The sequence below is a fragment of the Coregonus clupeaformis genome, chromosome 31, assembly GCF_020615455.1.
Source record: "Coregonus clupeaformis isolate EN_2021a chromosome 31, ASM2061545v1, whole genome shotgun sequence".
NCBI classification, from domain to species: domain Eukaryota; kingdom Metazoa; phylum Chordata; class Actinopteri; order Salmoniformes; family Salmonidae; genus Coregonus; species Coregonus clupeaformis.
Window position 1 is genome coordinate 32,394,232 of NC_059222.1, and position 18,142 is coordinate 32,412,373.

General features: G+C 45.4%; 1 protein-coding gene across 1 annotated transcript in view; it reads right to left on the reverse strand.

Annotated features, from left to right (window-relative positions):
• Window positions 1–18,142, reverse strand: part of LOC121547389 (carbonic anhydrase-related protein 10) — a 360,625-nt gene that overhangs the window by 310,906 nt on the left and 31,577 nt on the right. The window contains 1 exon segment of the mRNA XM_045209942.1: window positions 13,010–13,084. Coding sequence (XP_045065877.1) covers window positions 13,010–13,084 — 75 coding nt within the window.

The window sequence follows — 18,142 nt, forward strand, 5'->3', positions numbered from 1 at the left end:
TCAAATTGTTTTTTAGTGGCAATGATATACTGTATATTCAGCATGACATTCATGTGAGCATTATAATATGATTACAACCCTAATATTATGTGAAATGCACTCATAACTTTGCTATGACAGCAATATATTAAGATTACTTCGCATTTGTCTGGCCTTGCTAGCAGCAACCACTAGCAAGCCAGCAGCCCTGGGCGGAGCATTGCAACCTGGGAGTTGAAATGCACTCTGGGAATCGTAGTATGCTGTGTAAAATCCATCATGAGGTGTGTAGACTATAGCTTCAGAAATTAGTTATTATTTTCAAAATGCTTTAAGTAGATTTAAGTCAAAACTGTAACTCGGCCACTCAGGAAGATTCACTGTCTTCTATGTAAGCAACTCCAGTGTAGATTTGGCTTTGTGTTTTAGGTTATTTTCCTGCTGAAAGGTGAATTCATCTCCCAGTGTCTGGTGGAAAGCAGACTGAATTAGGATTTCCTTTAGGACTGCCTGTGCTTAGCTCTATTCTGTTTCTTTGTATCCTAAAAAACTCCCTAGTCCTTGCTGATGACAAGCATACCCATAACATGATGCAGCCACCACCATGCTTGAAAATATAAAGAGTGGTAGTCAGTGATGTGTTGGATTTGCCGCAAACATAACACGTTGTATTCAGGACATAAAGTTCATTTCTTTGCAACATGTTTTGCTGATGTACTTTAGTGCCTTTGTAACGATCCCGGCAGTCTGAGTCGGGTCCTGTCTGGTGACTAGTTTTCTGTTCGTGATCTCCAGCTTCCCGAGGGTTCGGGAACGCTCCGGGGAGCTCTCTTGATTTCCGCACCTGCATCCCATCAGCAATCTGCACACCTGGTCCTGATCATCACCCTTCTTAGGCTCTGGCCTAACATCCAGTTCCTGCCGGATCGTTAGCCATGAACAGTATGTTTATTAGCGGATCAGTCCTAGAGCGTAGAGCATTAGTTTTGTTGTTTTGCACCTTGTTTGCTGGTTGTATGCTTACCTCCGTTTTGTTCTCCCTACAGTCACTCGTCCGGAACCTTCACCCCACCTCTGCCTGATGGTCGGCGGCTGCCGAGCCATCATTGGACCAACCACTGCACCCTCTACAACTCATCCACGCCGCCCGCTCTGTTCCCTGGATTATTCAACATCACCCGTGGATCAGTTCAATAAACACTCACCTTTGACACCACTTACCTTGTCCTGGTCTGCTTCTGGGTTCTGGCTTAGTAAACCGTGACAGAACGATCCGGCCAGTAATGAACCCAGCGGACCTGGACTCTGTTCGCCATGCCATCACCCATCAGGAGAAGATGTTGGGCCATCATAGCACGGTACTACAGGAGATCGCGTTGTCAGTTCGGAACCTTTCTACCGGTCTGACGGAGGTCCAGAACCAACGCACGTTTCCGGTGGAGGATCCACTACCGGTTTCACCCATCTCGCCTGCCGCTTCTGGAGCTGTGTCCTTCCGTGAGCCCAAGGTTCCGACGCCGGATAGATATGAGGGGAGCTGGGAAGATGCCGTTCCTTCCTTATGCAGTGTGGATTAGTGTTCGATCTACAGCCCTACTCTTATGCCACAGACAAGGCTAGGATAGCCTTTGTGATTGCGTTGCTGCGTGGTCGAGCGCTGGAGTGGGCTTCAGCCGTTTGGGAACGACAAGACCCCTGCATGGCGTCATACCAGGGGTTCACGGCCGAGATGAGGAAGCTCTTCGACCATTCCGTCCGAGGGAGGGACGCAGCTAGGCGCCTGTTTTCGCTTCACCAAGGAACTCGCAGCGTGGCCGACTTCGTGATCGAGTTCAAGACGTTGGCTGTGGAGAGTGGGTGGAACGAGGAGTCTCTGCAAGCGGCCTTTTACCAGGGTCTGTCGGAGCAGCTCAAGGATGAGTTGATCTCCTATCCGGAGCCTAGTGACCTGGACAGCTTGGTAGCCTTGTCTATTCGGGTGGATAATCGAGTCCGAGAGCGAAGGAAGGAGAAGCAATGGGGTCCGTCCAATCGATCAGCTTCTCAGTTCCCAGTCGGGTCGGGTGGTGGACCAGAACACGTCGATCATTCTCCACCACAAAGGATTAGTGGAGAGGTCCTCTCTCCCGATTCTGAACCCATGCAAGTGGGGCGGCACGGGTTAACCAAGGAGGAGCGTCAACATAGCCGTAAGACCAACTGCTGCCTCTACTGTGGTAGCTCGGGACATTACATCTCCACTTGTTCCCGGCGGTCGTCAAACTGCCCGGCTCGCTAAAGTTGGGAGGACTTTTAGCGAGCCAGTTTCAACCTCTCAGTACCTCTGTCAGACCCCGTTTCCCGGCTACCCTTGTGAACAGGAATCAGAGTTTAGCGATTAACGCTTTTATCGATTCAGGTGCCGATGGAAGCTTTCTTGATGCCGAGTTGGTGGAACAGCTGGGGCTTTCCAAGGAGCAATTGCCGGAAGCCATTGAAGCGACCACTCTGAACGGCAGTAGTCTGGCACGTATCACGATGAGGACTGAACCGGTTAAGATGCGGTTGTCGGGGAATCATTCTGAGATGATTTCATTCTTCATTCTGCCGTCTTCCCATGTTCCTCTGGTCCTTGGATACCCCTGGCTGAAGGAACACAATCCCACGTTCGATTGGTTGACGGGCAAGGTAACGAGTTGGAGCCTTGATTGTCATGCTAACTGTCTCAAGACTGCCTGCCCCCATTCGGTTCCCAGTCAGGTAATTGAGGCTAAACCCCCAGATTTGTCCCTGGTTCCCGAGACATATCACGATTTGGGGGAAGTTTTCAGTAAGCAGAAGGCTCTGTCACTCCCTCCCCACCGACCATATGATTGTGCCATCAACCTGTTCCCTGGAGCTGTCTACCCCAAGGGAAGGTTATACAGTATCTCCCGACCTGAACGTGAGGCTTTGGAGACCTACATCAAGGAGTCCCTAGCTGCTGGTCTCGTTCGTCCCTCGTCATCACCCCTGGGGGCAGGATTCTTCTTTGTGGGTAAGAAGGATGGCTCTCTTCGACCGTGTATTGATTATCGGGGGTTGAATGACATCACGGTCAAGAACAAGTATCCCCTGCCCTTGATGAGTTCTGCCTTCGACTCCTTACAGGGTGCTACGGTGTTCACCAAGCTAGACCTACGCAATGCGTATCACATGGTCCCGGATCAGAGAGGGGGACGAGTGGTTGACGGGTTTCAATACACCGATGGGTCACTTCGGTATCAGGTGATGCCGTTTGGACTGACCAATGCTCCAGCGGTATTCCAGAGTATGGTGAACGACGTCCTGAGAGATATGATCGGTCTCTTTGTGTTTGTTTACCTGGATGACATTCTGATCTTCTCGAAGGAACCTTCCGACCACGTCCAGCATGTCCGGCAGGTTCTGCAGCGATTGTTGGAGAATCGCCTGTTCGTGAAGGCCGAGAAGTGCGAGTTTCACGCCCACACGACATCCTTTCTCGGGTACATCATCTCCAGGGGAGAGATTAGGATGGACCAGGAGAAGGTTAGAGCGGTTCTGGAATGGGCCCAGCCCGGTACGAGATTGCAGCTCCAGAGATTTTTGGGGTTTGCGAATTTCTACCGCAGATTCATCCGGGATTACAGCCGTGTGGCCGCTCCGTTAACTGCCTTGACTTCCAGTATCAGGACCTTCAAGTGGAATCCGGAGGCGGATCGAGCGTTTCTGGATTTGAAGAGGCGATTCACCAACGCTCCGATTCTCTCTCAACCGGACACGGCCCGTCAGTTCGTCGTTGAAGTGGACGCGTCTGATGTGGGAGTTGGCGCCATCCTGTCGCAGCGATGCTCCACGGACAGTAAACTCCATCCCTGCGCCTACTACTCTCGTCGCCTTTCGCTCTTAGGAGAGGAATTACGATGTGGGTAACCGGGAGCTTCTCGCGGTGAAACTTGCCTTGGAGGAGTGGCGCCACTGGTTGGAGGGGGCGGAGCAACCGTTTATTGTCTGGACTGACCACAAGAATCTTGCTTACGTGCAATCGGCTAAACGTCTCAACTCCCGTCAGGCCAGGTGGGCGTTGTTTTTCGGACGATTCAAGTTTTCCCTGACGTTCCGACCTGGATCTAAGAACGGCAAGGCGGACGCCTTGTCCCGGATGTTCTCCAAGACGGAGGAGAGTGGGTCCAAGACCGAGACAATTCTCCCCGGAACTGCGTCGTGGGAGCAGTTATGTGGAAGATTGAGGAGGAGGTGCTGGCGGCCCTTCGGACTCAGCCCGGTCCCGTAACGGTCCACCCGGTCGGTTGTTTGTGCCTGAGTCGGTTCGTCCTGCTGTCCTCAAATGGTCCCACGCCAGCAAGATGGCTTGTCACCCTGGCGTGGCTCGGACAATGGCGTTTCTTCGCAGACGTTTTTGGTGGCCTGCCATGGCCGAGGATACTCGGGGGTTTGTTGCTGCCTGTCCAGTGTGTGCACAGAATAAGAGTACCAATCGGCCCAGCTCTGGACTACTTCACCCCCTTCCTATTCCCCGGCGACCATGGTCGCATCTGGCCCTGGACTTCGTCACTGGGTTGCCCGCTTCTGAGGGGAACACGGTCGTTCTGACTATCGTGGACAGATTCAGCAAGTTCGCCCACTTTGTGCCAATTGCCAAGCTTCCCTCTGCCTCGGAGACGTCCGAGATCCTGGTTAGGGGAGGTTTTCAGGGTCCACGGTTTGCCCAGTGATATCGTTTCCGACCGTGGCCCTCAGTTTACCTCTGCTGTCTGGAAGTCCTTCTGTTTGGCCATTGGAGCTACAGTCAGTCTCACATCTGGTTTTCACCCCCAATCCAATGGTCAGGCGGAGAGAGCCAACCAGAAGATGGAATCCACGCTACGCTGTCTGGTCTCTTCCAACCCCACCTCCTGGGTCTCTCAGTTGCCTTGGGTTGAGTATGCCCACAATACTCTCCCCTACATCTGCCACTGGGATGTCTCCCTTCCAGTGCCTGTATGGCTACCAACCTCCCCTGTTCCCTTCTCAGGAGAGGGAGCTCTCAGTGCCTTCTGTTCAGGCCCATATTCGTCGTTGCCACCGGACCTGGCATCGGGCCAGAAAGGCACTCCTTAGAGTTTCGGACCGGAATCAGCTCCAGGCGAATCGTCGCCGGATCCCCGCTCCCACCTATACCGTCGGAGATAGGGTTTGGTTGGCCACACGGGATCTTCCGTTACGGACTGAGTCTAGGAAGTTGTTACCGAAGTTCATTGGTCCGTTTGTGGTGGAGAAGGTGATCAATCCAGTGGCAGTTCGACTCAAACTACCGAGGACGCTCAGAGTCCATCCCACCTTTCATGTCTCCTGCCTCAAGCCTGTCTTCCTCAGTCCTCTGTTGCCTCCTCCGCCTCCTCCTCCTCCTCCTCGGATGATCGGAGGTGGTCCTGCCTACACGGTGCGTCGCATCATGGATTCCAGACGGCGGGGCCGGGGTTTCCAGTATCTCGTGGACTGGGAGGGGTATGGTCCTGAAGAGAGGAGTTGGATTCCGCGGCGACAGGTCCTAGATGCTGACCTCATCAGGGACTTCTACCGCCTCCATCCTGGCGCTCCGGGGAGTCCGCCCGGTGGCGTTCGTCGGAGGGGGGGTACTGTAACGATCCCGGCAGTCTGAGTCGGGTCCTGTCTGGTGACTAGTTTTCTGTTCGTGATCTCCAGCTTCCCGAGGGTTCGGGAACGCTCCGGGGAGCTCTCTTGATTTCCGCACCTGCATCCCATCAGCAATCTGCACACCTGGTCCTGATCATCACCCTTCTTAGGCTCTGGCCTAACATCCAGTTCCTGCCGGATCGTTAGCCATGAACAGTATGTTTATTAGCGGATCAGTCCTAGAGCGTAGAGCATTAGTTTTGTTGTTTTGCACCTTGTTTGCTGGTTGTATGCTTACCTCCGTTTTGTTCTCCCTACAGTCACTCGTCCGGAACCTTCACCCCACCTCTGCCTGATGGTCGGCGGCTGCCGAGCCATCATTGGACCAACCACTGCACCCTCTACAACTCATCCACGCCGCCCGCTCTGTTCCCTGGATTATTCAACATCACCCGTGGATCAGTTCAATAAACACTCACCTTTGACACCACTTACCTTGTCCTGGTCTGCTTCTGGGTTCTGGCTTAGTAAACCGTGACAGCCTTATTGCAAACAGGATGCATATTTGTATTCTATACAAGCGTACTTATTTTCACTCCATCATTTAGCTTAGTATTGTGGAGCCACTACAATGTTGTTGATCCATCCTCAGTTTCCTATCACAGCTATTAAACTCTGGAACTGTTTTAAAGTCACAATTGGCCTCATGGTGAAATCCCTGAGCGGTTCCTCTCCGGCAACTGAGTTAGTGACTGGGTGTTTTGATACACCATCTAAAGTGTAATTAATAACTTCATCATGCTCAAACGGATATTAAATGTCTGTTTTTTGTTTGTTTTGTTTTTATTTACCAATAGGTTCCCTTCTTTGCGAGGCATTGGAAAACGTCCCTGGTCTTTGTGGTTGAATCTGTGTTTGAAATTCCCTGCTCGACTGAGGGACCTTACAGATAATTAATTGTATGTGTGGGGTACAGAGATGAGGTAGTCATAAAACAATTATGTTAAACACTATTATTGCACACAGAGTGAGTCCATGCATCTTATTATGTGACTTGTTAAGCAAAAAAAATAATCTGAACTTATTTAGGGTTGCCATAACAAAGGGGTTAAATACTTATTGACTAAAGACATTTCAGCTTATCATTTTTAATTATTTTGTAAAAATGTCTAAATACATAATTCCACTTTGACAATATGGGGTATTGTGTGTAGGTCAGTGACACAAAATGTCCATTTAATCCATTTTAAATTCAGGTTGTAACACAACATAATGTTGAAAAAGTCAATGGGTTTGAATACTTTCTGAAGGTACTGTATATGAATAATGAATCATAGGTCTAATGAATGTAATTTACCCAACAATATGGCCATAGATTAGCAAATTAACCCTGACATTTTAAAACAGTTTAGATGTAATTGTAAAATTATTGCTTGCTCTCAATCTCAGATAAGTTTTTGCATAAGGAAAATTTCAGAATATCTTCTGTTATTTAATATGGTGTTATATTTTTGAAAGAAATGTAATATAGAATAGAAGATATTCTATGTGTTATTTTAGTTGTTCTACCAGTCATCAACATATTGTTCAATGTAAAAAAATCATAAAGCCCAGTGGTTCTTCTGTGAAGGCTAATACGCCTTATTTTCTTTGCCGTGGTATCGTTTTGGTATTGAGTCTCATTCCGGTATCGAGTATCGTGATACTAAACCTGGTATTGGTCTCGAAGTAAAAATTCTGGTATCGTAACAACACTACCAATCACAACGCAGAACCTCATCTACTGGTCCAATCACAATGCAGAACCCCATCTACTGATCCAATCAAAACTGCCCATATTGTTCTTCCAACAGCCCCTAACAGTGTTTTATCACTAAGGATCTTTAATGCCATTGTCCCTTTGCTAGTCCTTCTAGTGCCTGTGTAGCAGAAAGAAGCTGGCAAAGTGCTATAGGATATCAATTTTCCCCCAATAAAGCGCAGGTTGCAAATCAGCCGCACCCTCGTGGATCGTCTTTGTGTTGTTTAATTGAGTTTCGATCAGAGACTGTTACTCGGAGAAGCACTCGCTATCTGCCAGACACACACACACACACAATATACATATATATATATTACCAGTCAAAAGTTTGGACACCAACTCATTCAAGGGTTTTTCTGTATTTTTACTATGTTCTACATTGTAAAATAATAGTGAAGACATCCAAACTATGAAATAATACATATGGAATCATGTAGTAACCAAAAAAGTGTTAAACAAATCAAAATATATTACTTCAAATAGCCACCCTTTACCTTGATGACAGCTTTGCACAATCTTAGGATTCTCTCAACCAGCTTCACCTGGAATGCTTTTCCAACAGTCTTGAAGGAGTGCTGAGCACTTGTTGGCTGCTTTTCCTTCACTCTGCCATCCGACTCATCCCAAACCAACTCAATTGGGTTGAGGTCGGGGGATTGTGGAGGCCAGGTCATCTGATGCAGCACTCCATCACTCTCCTTTTGGGTAAAATAGCCCTTACACAGCCTGGAGGTGTGTTGGGTCATTTTCCTGTTGAAAACAAATGATAGCCCCAATAAGTCCAAACCAGATGGGATGGCGTATCGCTGCAGAATGCTGTGGTAGCCATGCTGGTTAAGTGTGCCTTGAATTCTAAATAAATCACAGACAGTGTCACCAGCAAAGCACCCCCACACCATAACACCTCATCCTCCATGCTTTACGGTGGGAAATACACATGCGGAGATCATTCGTTCACCCACACCGCGTCTCATAAAGACACACGGTTGGAACCAATAATCTCCAATTTGGACTCCAGACAAAAGGACACATTTCCACCGGTCTAATGTCCATTGCTCGTGTTTCTTAGCCCAACCAGGTCTCTTCTAATTATTGGTGTCCTTTAGTAGTGGTTTCTTTACAGCAATTCGACCATGAAGGCCTGATTCACACAGTCCCCTCTGAACAGTTGATGTTGAGATGTGTCTGTGACTTGAACTCTGTGAAGCATTTATTTGGGCTGCAATTTCCGAGGCTGGTAACTCTAATGAACTTATCCTCTGCAGCAGAGGTAACTCTGGGTCTTCCATTCCTGTGGCGGTCTTCATGAGAGCCAGTTTCATCATAGCGCTTGATGGTTTTTGCGACTGCACTTAAAGAAACTTTCAAAGTTCTTGAAATGTTCCGTATTGACTGACCAAGTCTTAAAGTAATGATGGACTGTCGTTTCTCTTTGCTTATTTGAGCTGTTCTTGCCATAATATGGACTTGGTCTTTTACCAAATAGAGCTATCCTCTGTATACCCCACCTACCTTGTCACAACACAACTAATTGGTTCAAACACATTAAGAAGGAATACAATTCCACAAATTAACATTTAAGAAGGAAAACCTGTTAATTGAAATGTATTCCAGGTGACTACCTCATGAAGCTGGTTGAGAGAATGCCAAGAGTGTGCAAAGCTGTCATCAAGGCCAAGGGTGGCTATTTGAACACTTTTTTGGTTAGTACATGATTCCATATGTGTTATTTAATAGTTTTGATGTCTTCACTATTATTCTACAATGTAGAAAATAGTAAAAATAAAGAAAAACCCTTGAATGAGTAGGTGTGTCCAAACTTTTGACTGGTACATATACCTAACAATTAGCAGCGGCCAGTGATTCTGAAGGGGCTTAAAGGGCAATTCCACCACTTTTCAACCTCATTTAATTATCTCCATCACAATACCAGTGTCTACATATGTGAAAACGTCGCATTTCTACATTTTGTAAGTTCTACCCAACAACATCATCAAAAGTTCAAACATGTTAAAAACAGTGATTTTTAAAACACTATGAGATTCGCAGTGACGTGGGGAGCAAGAACGTACCTTCCTCCCTCTGGCTAAAAAGCATTTAGGACCTTTCTTCTTATCTTTTTAACCACAGATCATAGAAACACATTGTTTTCACATATGTAGACACTGGGTTGGTGCTGGAGATGATAAACAGGAGGTTGAAAAGTGGCGGAATTGCCCTTTAACTGGAGAATGAAGTTAAAAGGCTTTAAAGGGATTTTCAGGATGCCGGGTTTTGGACACAGACACGGTAGCTCAGAAACCTGTAATTGTTGAATCCTCCTTGTCTCTGAGTGGCGAGACTCAAGTATGGCTGAAGAAACCTCTAATTTGTTAATCAATGCCCTCCTTTCAAAGAAAACTAACTCTTTACTATTATTATTCGAAACAGAAGTGTGGATATTAAACACAACTTTTAGAGAGAAGAGAATGGAGAATCGAAAGTGCTATCATTAACTGTGTAAAAAAAGATGACAGAGTTTGACGCTTCAACAACGGACCATACTGACAATGTACAACACTGTTTGTGTCTCTCATTTTATATTTTTCAGATCAAGAGTCTTCCATGGCTTGTCGGAGCAATAATTCTGAAGACTTTCACTGCAGCAAATCTGGTGCTAATTCTGGGGTACATAGTAACACTGTTTGCAAGTGCAGAGTAGGAAAAATAAGATTGATTCCATTGTTTCCCTTCATGGACCTTAAAGACCTAATAGGACTGAATTGGTGAAAGCTGCTTACACCTGTCTAGTTCATATTCGTAAGGTTGTTATAATTGCCTCTCTCTCTCTCTCTCTCTCTCTCTCTCTCTCTCTCTCTCTCTCTCTCTCTCTCTCTCTCTCTCTCTCTCTCTCTCTCTCTCTCTCTCTCTCTCTCTCTCTCTCTCTCTCTCTCTCTCTCTCTCTCTCTCTCTCTCTCTCTCTGTCTCTCTCTCTCTCTCTCTCTCTCTCTCTCTCTCTCTCTCTCTCTCTCTCTCTCTCTCTCTCTCTCTCTCTCTCTCTCTCTCTCTCTCTCTCTCTCTCTCTCTCTCTCTCTCTCTCTCTCTCTCCTCTCTCTCTCTCTCTCTCATTAGTCCAGTGCCTGTCATGGAGAGGGTCTGTGCTGGAGCACACAGTCCAACACTTCACACCAGAGAACCATCAGACGCCAACCAGCTACACAGCAGAGAGACAACCGGCAGGCAGCCAGGCCAGCCGAGTCGCATCGCTCTCTCTATCTATCTATCTACCCCGCATCTCGCTCCAGTGGCGCAGGACAGAGAGGGGACATTTTAAAGAGATAGAGGGTGGAGAAAAAGAGAGGGGGAGGAGAGGGAAGGACAGGGAAAGAAGAGAAAAACAGGAAAAAGTGGAGGAAGAGAGAGAAAGAGGAGAGAAATTGGACAAAGAGATAAACTGAGATTTCTGAAATGACAGTCATTTCGGATAAGGGAAGGGGTTGAGTGTTAACCAGTCACTTTCATGCAACCCCCTTACTCTCCCTCTATACTCCACATGTTCATTTTGACACCTCTGTCTGGCTGAACAGCATGCTACCTGATCCACATCACGTTTTCTTCCTCTCTGCATGACAATTCAAGATGGTTCAACCGCTGCTTTGGATCCTGCCAAGCCCCCCTCTCTACCTCCCTCCCTCCCTTATCCTAGCACACAGCAACCAGCCATTCTTCACAGGCTTTATCTCCTCTAAAATAATCTTTCAGCAGGATCAACAAGATAATCTGCTGAAATGGGATGAAGAGAATAGAGGGAAAAATTATGTAAAAACACAGCAATAACGAACAGCAAAATCCACACCCAGGCCGGGCTTCCTGGAATGCCCCCAGATGATGCTCAAAGCTGATGATCTCATATGACCTTTAACTTCATACTGTGCCAATAAGAGCTGCTTCTCAATGCTATCTGAAGAGATGACGGTACACTGAGTGACTAGGATGGAGTTGGCCCTACTGATCTAAGGTACATTTTGTATTCCCCCCTCTGATAGTTAGTATTGGATCTAGAGAGAATGAGCTGATCCTAGATCTGTGGCCAGGAGAATCGTCTCCCTAGAGCAGATTAAAAGGAGGCCTCTACTAATGGTCCTTGATGACCTTTGGGAAATGCTAAAGCTAATTGGGGTTGCTCAGAAAGGGCACATTACATTGCAAAGGTCAGTTATGTGACATAAGGCTACAAAATGGGATCACATTAGCATTTACAAATAGCCTACTGTACAGCAATGTTCTCAAAATTCCGGTCCGGGGGAGTGGACCCATCAGAGTGCGCATTTTTGTAACAGCCCAGCACTAGCAAACCTCAAATCAAATCAAATTGTATTGGTCACATACACATATTTAGCAGATGTTATTGCGGGTGTAGCGAAATACCTGAAGTAACTAATCAATGAATAATCATTCACAGAATCATATGGTCAAGAGCTGGGTTTAAAAAACAAACCAAAAACAATGTGCACCCTGTGGATTCCCAGGACCAGGATGTCTTGCAGTTGGTTATCAGTAGACGTAGATGGGGGACTTAATATCTCCATGCCCCTAGACATGATTTGAAATAAAGGAAGGGTCTGAGGAATTAGTCAATCCAAATTCTAATACAAAACGTTAATAGCTACCAAATAGTTGAAAAGGTACAATATTATCCATAAAAACACTACCGACAGACTCCCCACAGTCTCCCTGTGGTCCTAGTTATAACTACGACAGTGCCTTATCAACCGATTCAGGATTATCTCACCCTAGCTCAGTAATGTCACTTCATTCGCACGTAAAGTTTCCTTCTTTATCGGCTACTATCAGCTCCTCTCTGGCGGAGACCTGAAAGAGTAGGGCGTAAAACGTCTGCTTACTATACCTCCCCTCACTGGCACAGGAGGATCATGACTAGTGTATTAGCGGTGCCAGCTGCTGTTGAGTGGTTAGTGGTGCAGGAAGGCCTACGAGGATAGGAAAGCTGACATTATATTGGAGATAAAGCATTGCAATGACGATGTGTCTCTGCCAAACACACACGGACACACAGCGCTCCTCAGTCGCTGACACTTGACTCTCAGCTGTTATACTGTGTGACATTTACACATATACACCTGCAGGTGTAACAAAAAGCATGCAAATGTATCATTATGCATGCACACACACACGCACATTCACTCACTTACATGCTCATTCATAAGAAATAACACATCCGCAGGCTTAATAAAAGGCATGCATAAACACCACACACACACGCGCACACACACACACAAACACACGTGCAGGCATCATCGAAAGCACTCAACAACTCAGCAGCAGAAAAGTACAATCTTAAGAAATAATTGGGCTGACAGGTACACATAGAGGGACATTAACGAGGTAGAAAGAAAGGCCCTTGTACACCTGCCAGTCAATCAGCTACAAAGACGACAAGGGCAACAAAAGTATTGTAAGCATTAAAAACAGAGCCCGTGGCAAGGTAGTCTGTCGAGCTATGAAAATAGAAAATATGCAATGTTCTTCACACTTAAAACAAACACAGAGTTCAACCTTAAAGAAAATAAACATCCGTCTTAACTGTATACAGTACAGTATAAGGATTATTACCTGGTACAAAGCTCCCCTGAACAACATCCTTGTACGCCCACCATCCCTCATGTATTTTAGGTACATTTGGCTGAGCTGTCGGAGAGGAAGGAAACAGAGAACAGGCATGTCAATCAGTTTTAGGTTAATTTTAGACAAGAGAGACAACACCCGCTGTGTTCACATCACTGACTCTACTCCTTCATGTAAATGTTCCGTGTTGATCCCCATCCTTTCCAGCCAACCTCTCTAACCTTTCCAGGAAGAGGCCTTGGCAAACACACACTCCCTGAAGACGGGCAGAGAACAAACAGAACACGAGATTGGAAAACCAACACACACGTGCATGTACACATAACACATAATTGTACGTGCACAAGTGTAAGTACACGCGCACACACCTTCCCGGGCATTAGTATGGAAATGCATTCTGTCATGTTGTGTGAAGTGCAGTAGAAAGCTCAGATTAGAGGAGGGCTGGACTTTATAATTGAGGTGAATAGGTAAAGGTCCCACTACAAAGGGAGGGTCAGGACCCAGAATTACCAGAAGAGCTTTGGGGATATTGCTTTTTACACCTCAACTTGTTTTGTTCATTCGGTTGCACTGGGAAGCAAGGCTTAATGGAGGGGCTAGAGGTTGCCTTGCCTTACCTCTGCTTAATGGAAGTAGGGGGTGGTGGGTGGTTCTTACACCCCCTTCGAAGAGTGGTCTGGCCTGCCGCTAGACTAGTGCAGGAGAGTGGTTCAATTACACAGAGAGGATAAGGGGTGGACACAGGAGTCCAAAAACCGTATTTTCTCCCAGGCAATCAACTGGACAATCAACAGCTACCCCGTCTGGCAGAAAGTCTGGAGTCTGAAGTTTTACCTCCCTGCGGGTGTCGAACAGCATACGGCCCCCAAAAATGGATCTTAACCATCCTGACCGGCCGCTGACTGGTTTCTCCAAATGATAGATTGCTTTTCCCCTTCCGATGTAAAATGAAGTGGAAGTAAACACCCCCTTGATGCCAGAGTCACTGCACATTGCAATACACGCACTTAAGAGAACGACAGTGAGACAGTGTTTCCCCTATTATAACCTATTATAACCGCCTTGTCCGTGTTGCCTCCCGGCAATATAATTAGTTTTACTCTCCATTTAATCATCACCAAAAACCCATCATGAGACAGCAACACAATTGCAGTGTAAAGAGTTTGGGTAAAATTGAATTGTTTCAGATAGCAATTGAACAATGGCTATCGGGCTCGAAGGACCAATCCTTCCAATTCTTCCATAGCTATAACTACACTATTGCAGTGAATTCAACACATGTTAAAATGTGTAAATAAGAGGCTCCTCCACTGTTCCATAGGTGTCTCAACAGGAAGAACCTCCATGGAAAAACACAGTCAGTGGTAAGAACCAATAACGTGTCATCCTGTGTATGTGTGTGTGTGTGTGTGTGTGTGTGTGTGTGTGTGTGTGTGTGTGTGTGTGTGTGTGTGTGTGTGTGTGTGTGTGTGTGTGTGTGTGTGGGTCTAGGGATCCTAGTAATAATATGGAGGGGCTTTAGAGGAAGCTGCTGGACATGATCCCCTTTTAAGCTGTAGATATTACAGGAAATACTGCATAAAGCCATTCACTGTTTCTCTCTAGCTTTCAGGCTGCAACAAGGAGGCACATATACCTGTCTACACATAAAGCAGATGATAATGTTGCTGAATTCTAAGAATCCATCTATTGATAAGCTACTTTTCAGAGAGCCTGAATCTTGGGCCAAAAATGAGTTACTTAGTGACAACATTTCCCTCAGAATCAACTCAGTTTAGGGGAACTGAACTTGTGAAAGCAATCGGTTCAATGGAGGAATGAATGGAACCACTTGCCATAATATTGAAGCGCTTTCTTTGTTTTGTCATTTCTAATGGGTCTAATGAGCAAGCCTATCCCTGTTATTAATCAGAACTGTCTGAGACAGACAGCAATAATTTAAAACACTCTGGAACGATTGGCCGCCACATTCTGTGGCAGCACTCACCTAGAGACAAGACATCATCACTTCCTGTGTAACAGTGAGACGGGGGAGAGGAGGAAGAGCGACAGAGCGCGAGAGGGAGAGAACATTATCACATCCTGTTTCTCATCAGGACAGAAGGGAGGGATGAAGGGAGAGAGAAAGACAGAAAAGAGAGAAAGAGCGAAAGAGAGAGTGAGAGAGAGAAAAATGGGAGAAGAGAGAGAGAGAAAGAGACAGCAGAAAAGTTATGTTCCATTTCCCACAATGCTTGGATGTGGCCCCAAAACACGCATACTGGCATCAGCAAAAAGGAAATGCCTCCAATCTATAAAAGGATATGCAGATGGGACTCTGAGGAAGGGAAGGGATGGGATGGGATGGGATGGGATGGGATGGAGGAAGGGAGTGGGATGGGGGATGCACACAGCAAAATTATAGATCACTGTTAATTTCACCTGCCCCTAGCTGAACCCAGAACAGTGATGATCATATACGGTAGAATGAGGATCAGCAGTAATTTGTAGCTTAGATGCTGAAAATTAATGTGTCAGTATTCACATCAGGATCCATCTAGACTCCAAGCAATCAATCAAGCAAGGTCACGCATCAATATAGGGTCAATATCCTTCTCTCCTCAAGATGATCAGTAGACTGACAGCAGTATGTAATTAAAATAAGAAACCTTTATAGCAGGGGTTGGCAACAGGCGGCCCACGGGCCAAAACCGGTCCCCGTCTGATTTTTTTTTGGCTCCCTTACGTTTTTTGGTAAAATATTATTATTATAATAAATACAAAAATATATTTTTTGGGGTTAAAAAAGACTAAAATCACCAGGCATTTAGCAAAATAATTGTTTAATTTAGGAAATCTGTTCTCAAGAGAAGTACACTACCAGTCAAAAGTTTGGACACACCTACTCATTCAAGGGTTTTTCTTTATTTTTAATATGTTTTACATTGTAGAATAATAGTGAATACATCAAAACTATGAAATAACACATATGGAAGCATGTAGTAACCAAAAAAGTGTTAAACAAATCAAAATATATTTTATATTTGAGATTCTTCAAAGAGCCACCCTTTGCATTGATGACAGCTTTGCACACTCTTGGCATTCTCTCAACCAGCTTCCTGATGTAGTCACCTGGAATGCATTTTTCAATTAAGTATTTCCTTCTTAATGTGTTTGAGCCAATCAGTTGTCCAACTCATCCCAAACCATCATAGTTTTGATGTCTTCACTATTATTCTCCAATGTAGAAAATAGTAAAAATAAAGAAAAACCCTTGAATGAGTAGGTGTGTTCAAACTTTTGACTGGTACTGTATGTGATCGTATCTCAATGTAATTCAAGGTATGATATGATCGTTATTTTTTGAATTTTTAGGCCCTGGTCAATTTGCAGTGTACAAATTATTAAAATTATTGTCCCGTGGCTGAATCTAGTTGCCTACCCCTGCTTTATAGGATTAAACAAACCAAACAAATTTACAACGCAAGACAATGGCTTACTCAATATTCAGTTGTTTCAAATGACTGGTGACAGGTTTTCAATAAACTGGTCTGTATAGAAATATGGCTGATCAACTCCAATAACCTGAACTGAGTCATCGTTAGCTAAGTGCTTTCCATACCCAGGCATCCCTGTGTGTGCGGCCTACCCCGGCCTAGCCTGGCCTGTCCCTACCAACCCCCTATAAACACAAATAGACTCTGTAAATAAACACTTCATTTTCATATAATTGTCAAACTCTCCGATTAATATTAATATTCATCCAAAAGCACTTGCAATCCACCTGCTCAGCCATGCAGAAAAAGACACAGAGAGAGAGACAGAGACACAGAGAGAGGGAGAGAGAGAGAGAACGGGGGAGATAGAGAGAGAGAGGGGGGGGATAGACAGGAGGAGATAAAGGGAGGGCGAAGGACATTGAGAGAAAGAGGGAGGGAGATACAGAGATAGAGAGAGAGAGAGAGAGAGAGAGAGAGAGAGAGAGAGAGAGAGAGAGAGAAAGAGGAAGCTGAGCAGAGTGAGACAATAGCGACACCCGTCCATCCATAAATGAAACTTGACCTTGCTGACAGCTGTGCTTACTGACTTATGAGACAATTATCTCTCACCCCGCTCCTGTTTGTGGGGCCCTATAATGGCCGCAGCTGTGTGTGTGTGTGTGTGTCAGTGGCCCATCCCCTCGAGGACACTCTCAATCAAGCCAACACTGGGCGAAAAGGGTCGATATCAGGGGATATCTTTACATGACACGTTTTTGATATTCTAGAGAATACAGACAGACCATTTCCAATGCATATTTGGAGTTTTGTGGATATGCACCATATCCTGACAAATTCTGAATCCAGATGTGTCTTTTAGACATATAATATTGGAATTACTCTGAATATCACACATGGACATTTCCTATGGCTGGATATGGACTCATTCGATATCCTGAGATATGTGACATCCTATTTTCTCTCTTCATGTTGACAAATACTGACTGTATACATCGCATATCTGTGTTTTCTCAGCACATTCAAGATATGAAACTACTGTATATTGAGTCCAGGTATGCATCTCTTGGTTGAGGTCCATATCTGGATCTTGATATGATTTTTGATATGCTGAAAATAAAGGACAATTTCTGATGCATTTCTGAGATTTCAGAACATTATCAATAATTTGACAAAAATGAAATACAGTTGAAGTCGGAAGTTTACATATACCAAATACATTTAAACTCAGTTTTTCCCTACTCCTGACATTTAATCCTAGTAAAAATTCCCTGTCTTAGGTCAGTTAGGATCACCACTTTATTTTAAGAATGGGAAATGTCAGAATAATAGTAGAGAGAATGTTTTATTTCAGCTTTTATTTCTTTCATCACATTCCAAGTGGGTCAGAAGTTTACATACACTCAATTAGTATTTGGTAGCATTGCCTTTAAATTGTTTAACTTGGGTCAAACGTTTCAGGGAACCTTCCACAAGCTTCCCACAATAAATAGGGTGAATTTTGGCTCATTCCTCATGACATAGTTGCTGTAACTGAGTCAGGTTTGTAGGCCTCCTTGCTCACACACGCTTTTTCAGTTCTGCCCACATATTTTCTATAGGATTGAGGTCAGGGCTTTGTGGCCACTCCAATACCTTGACT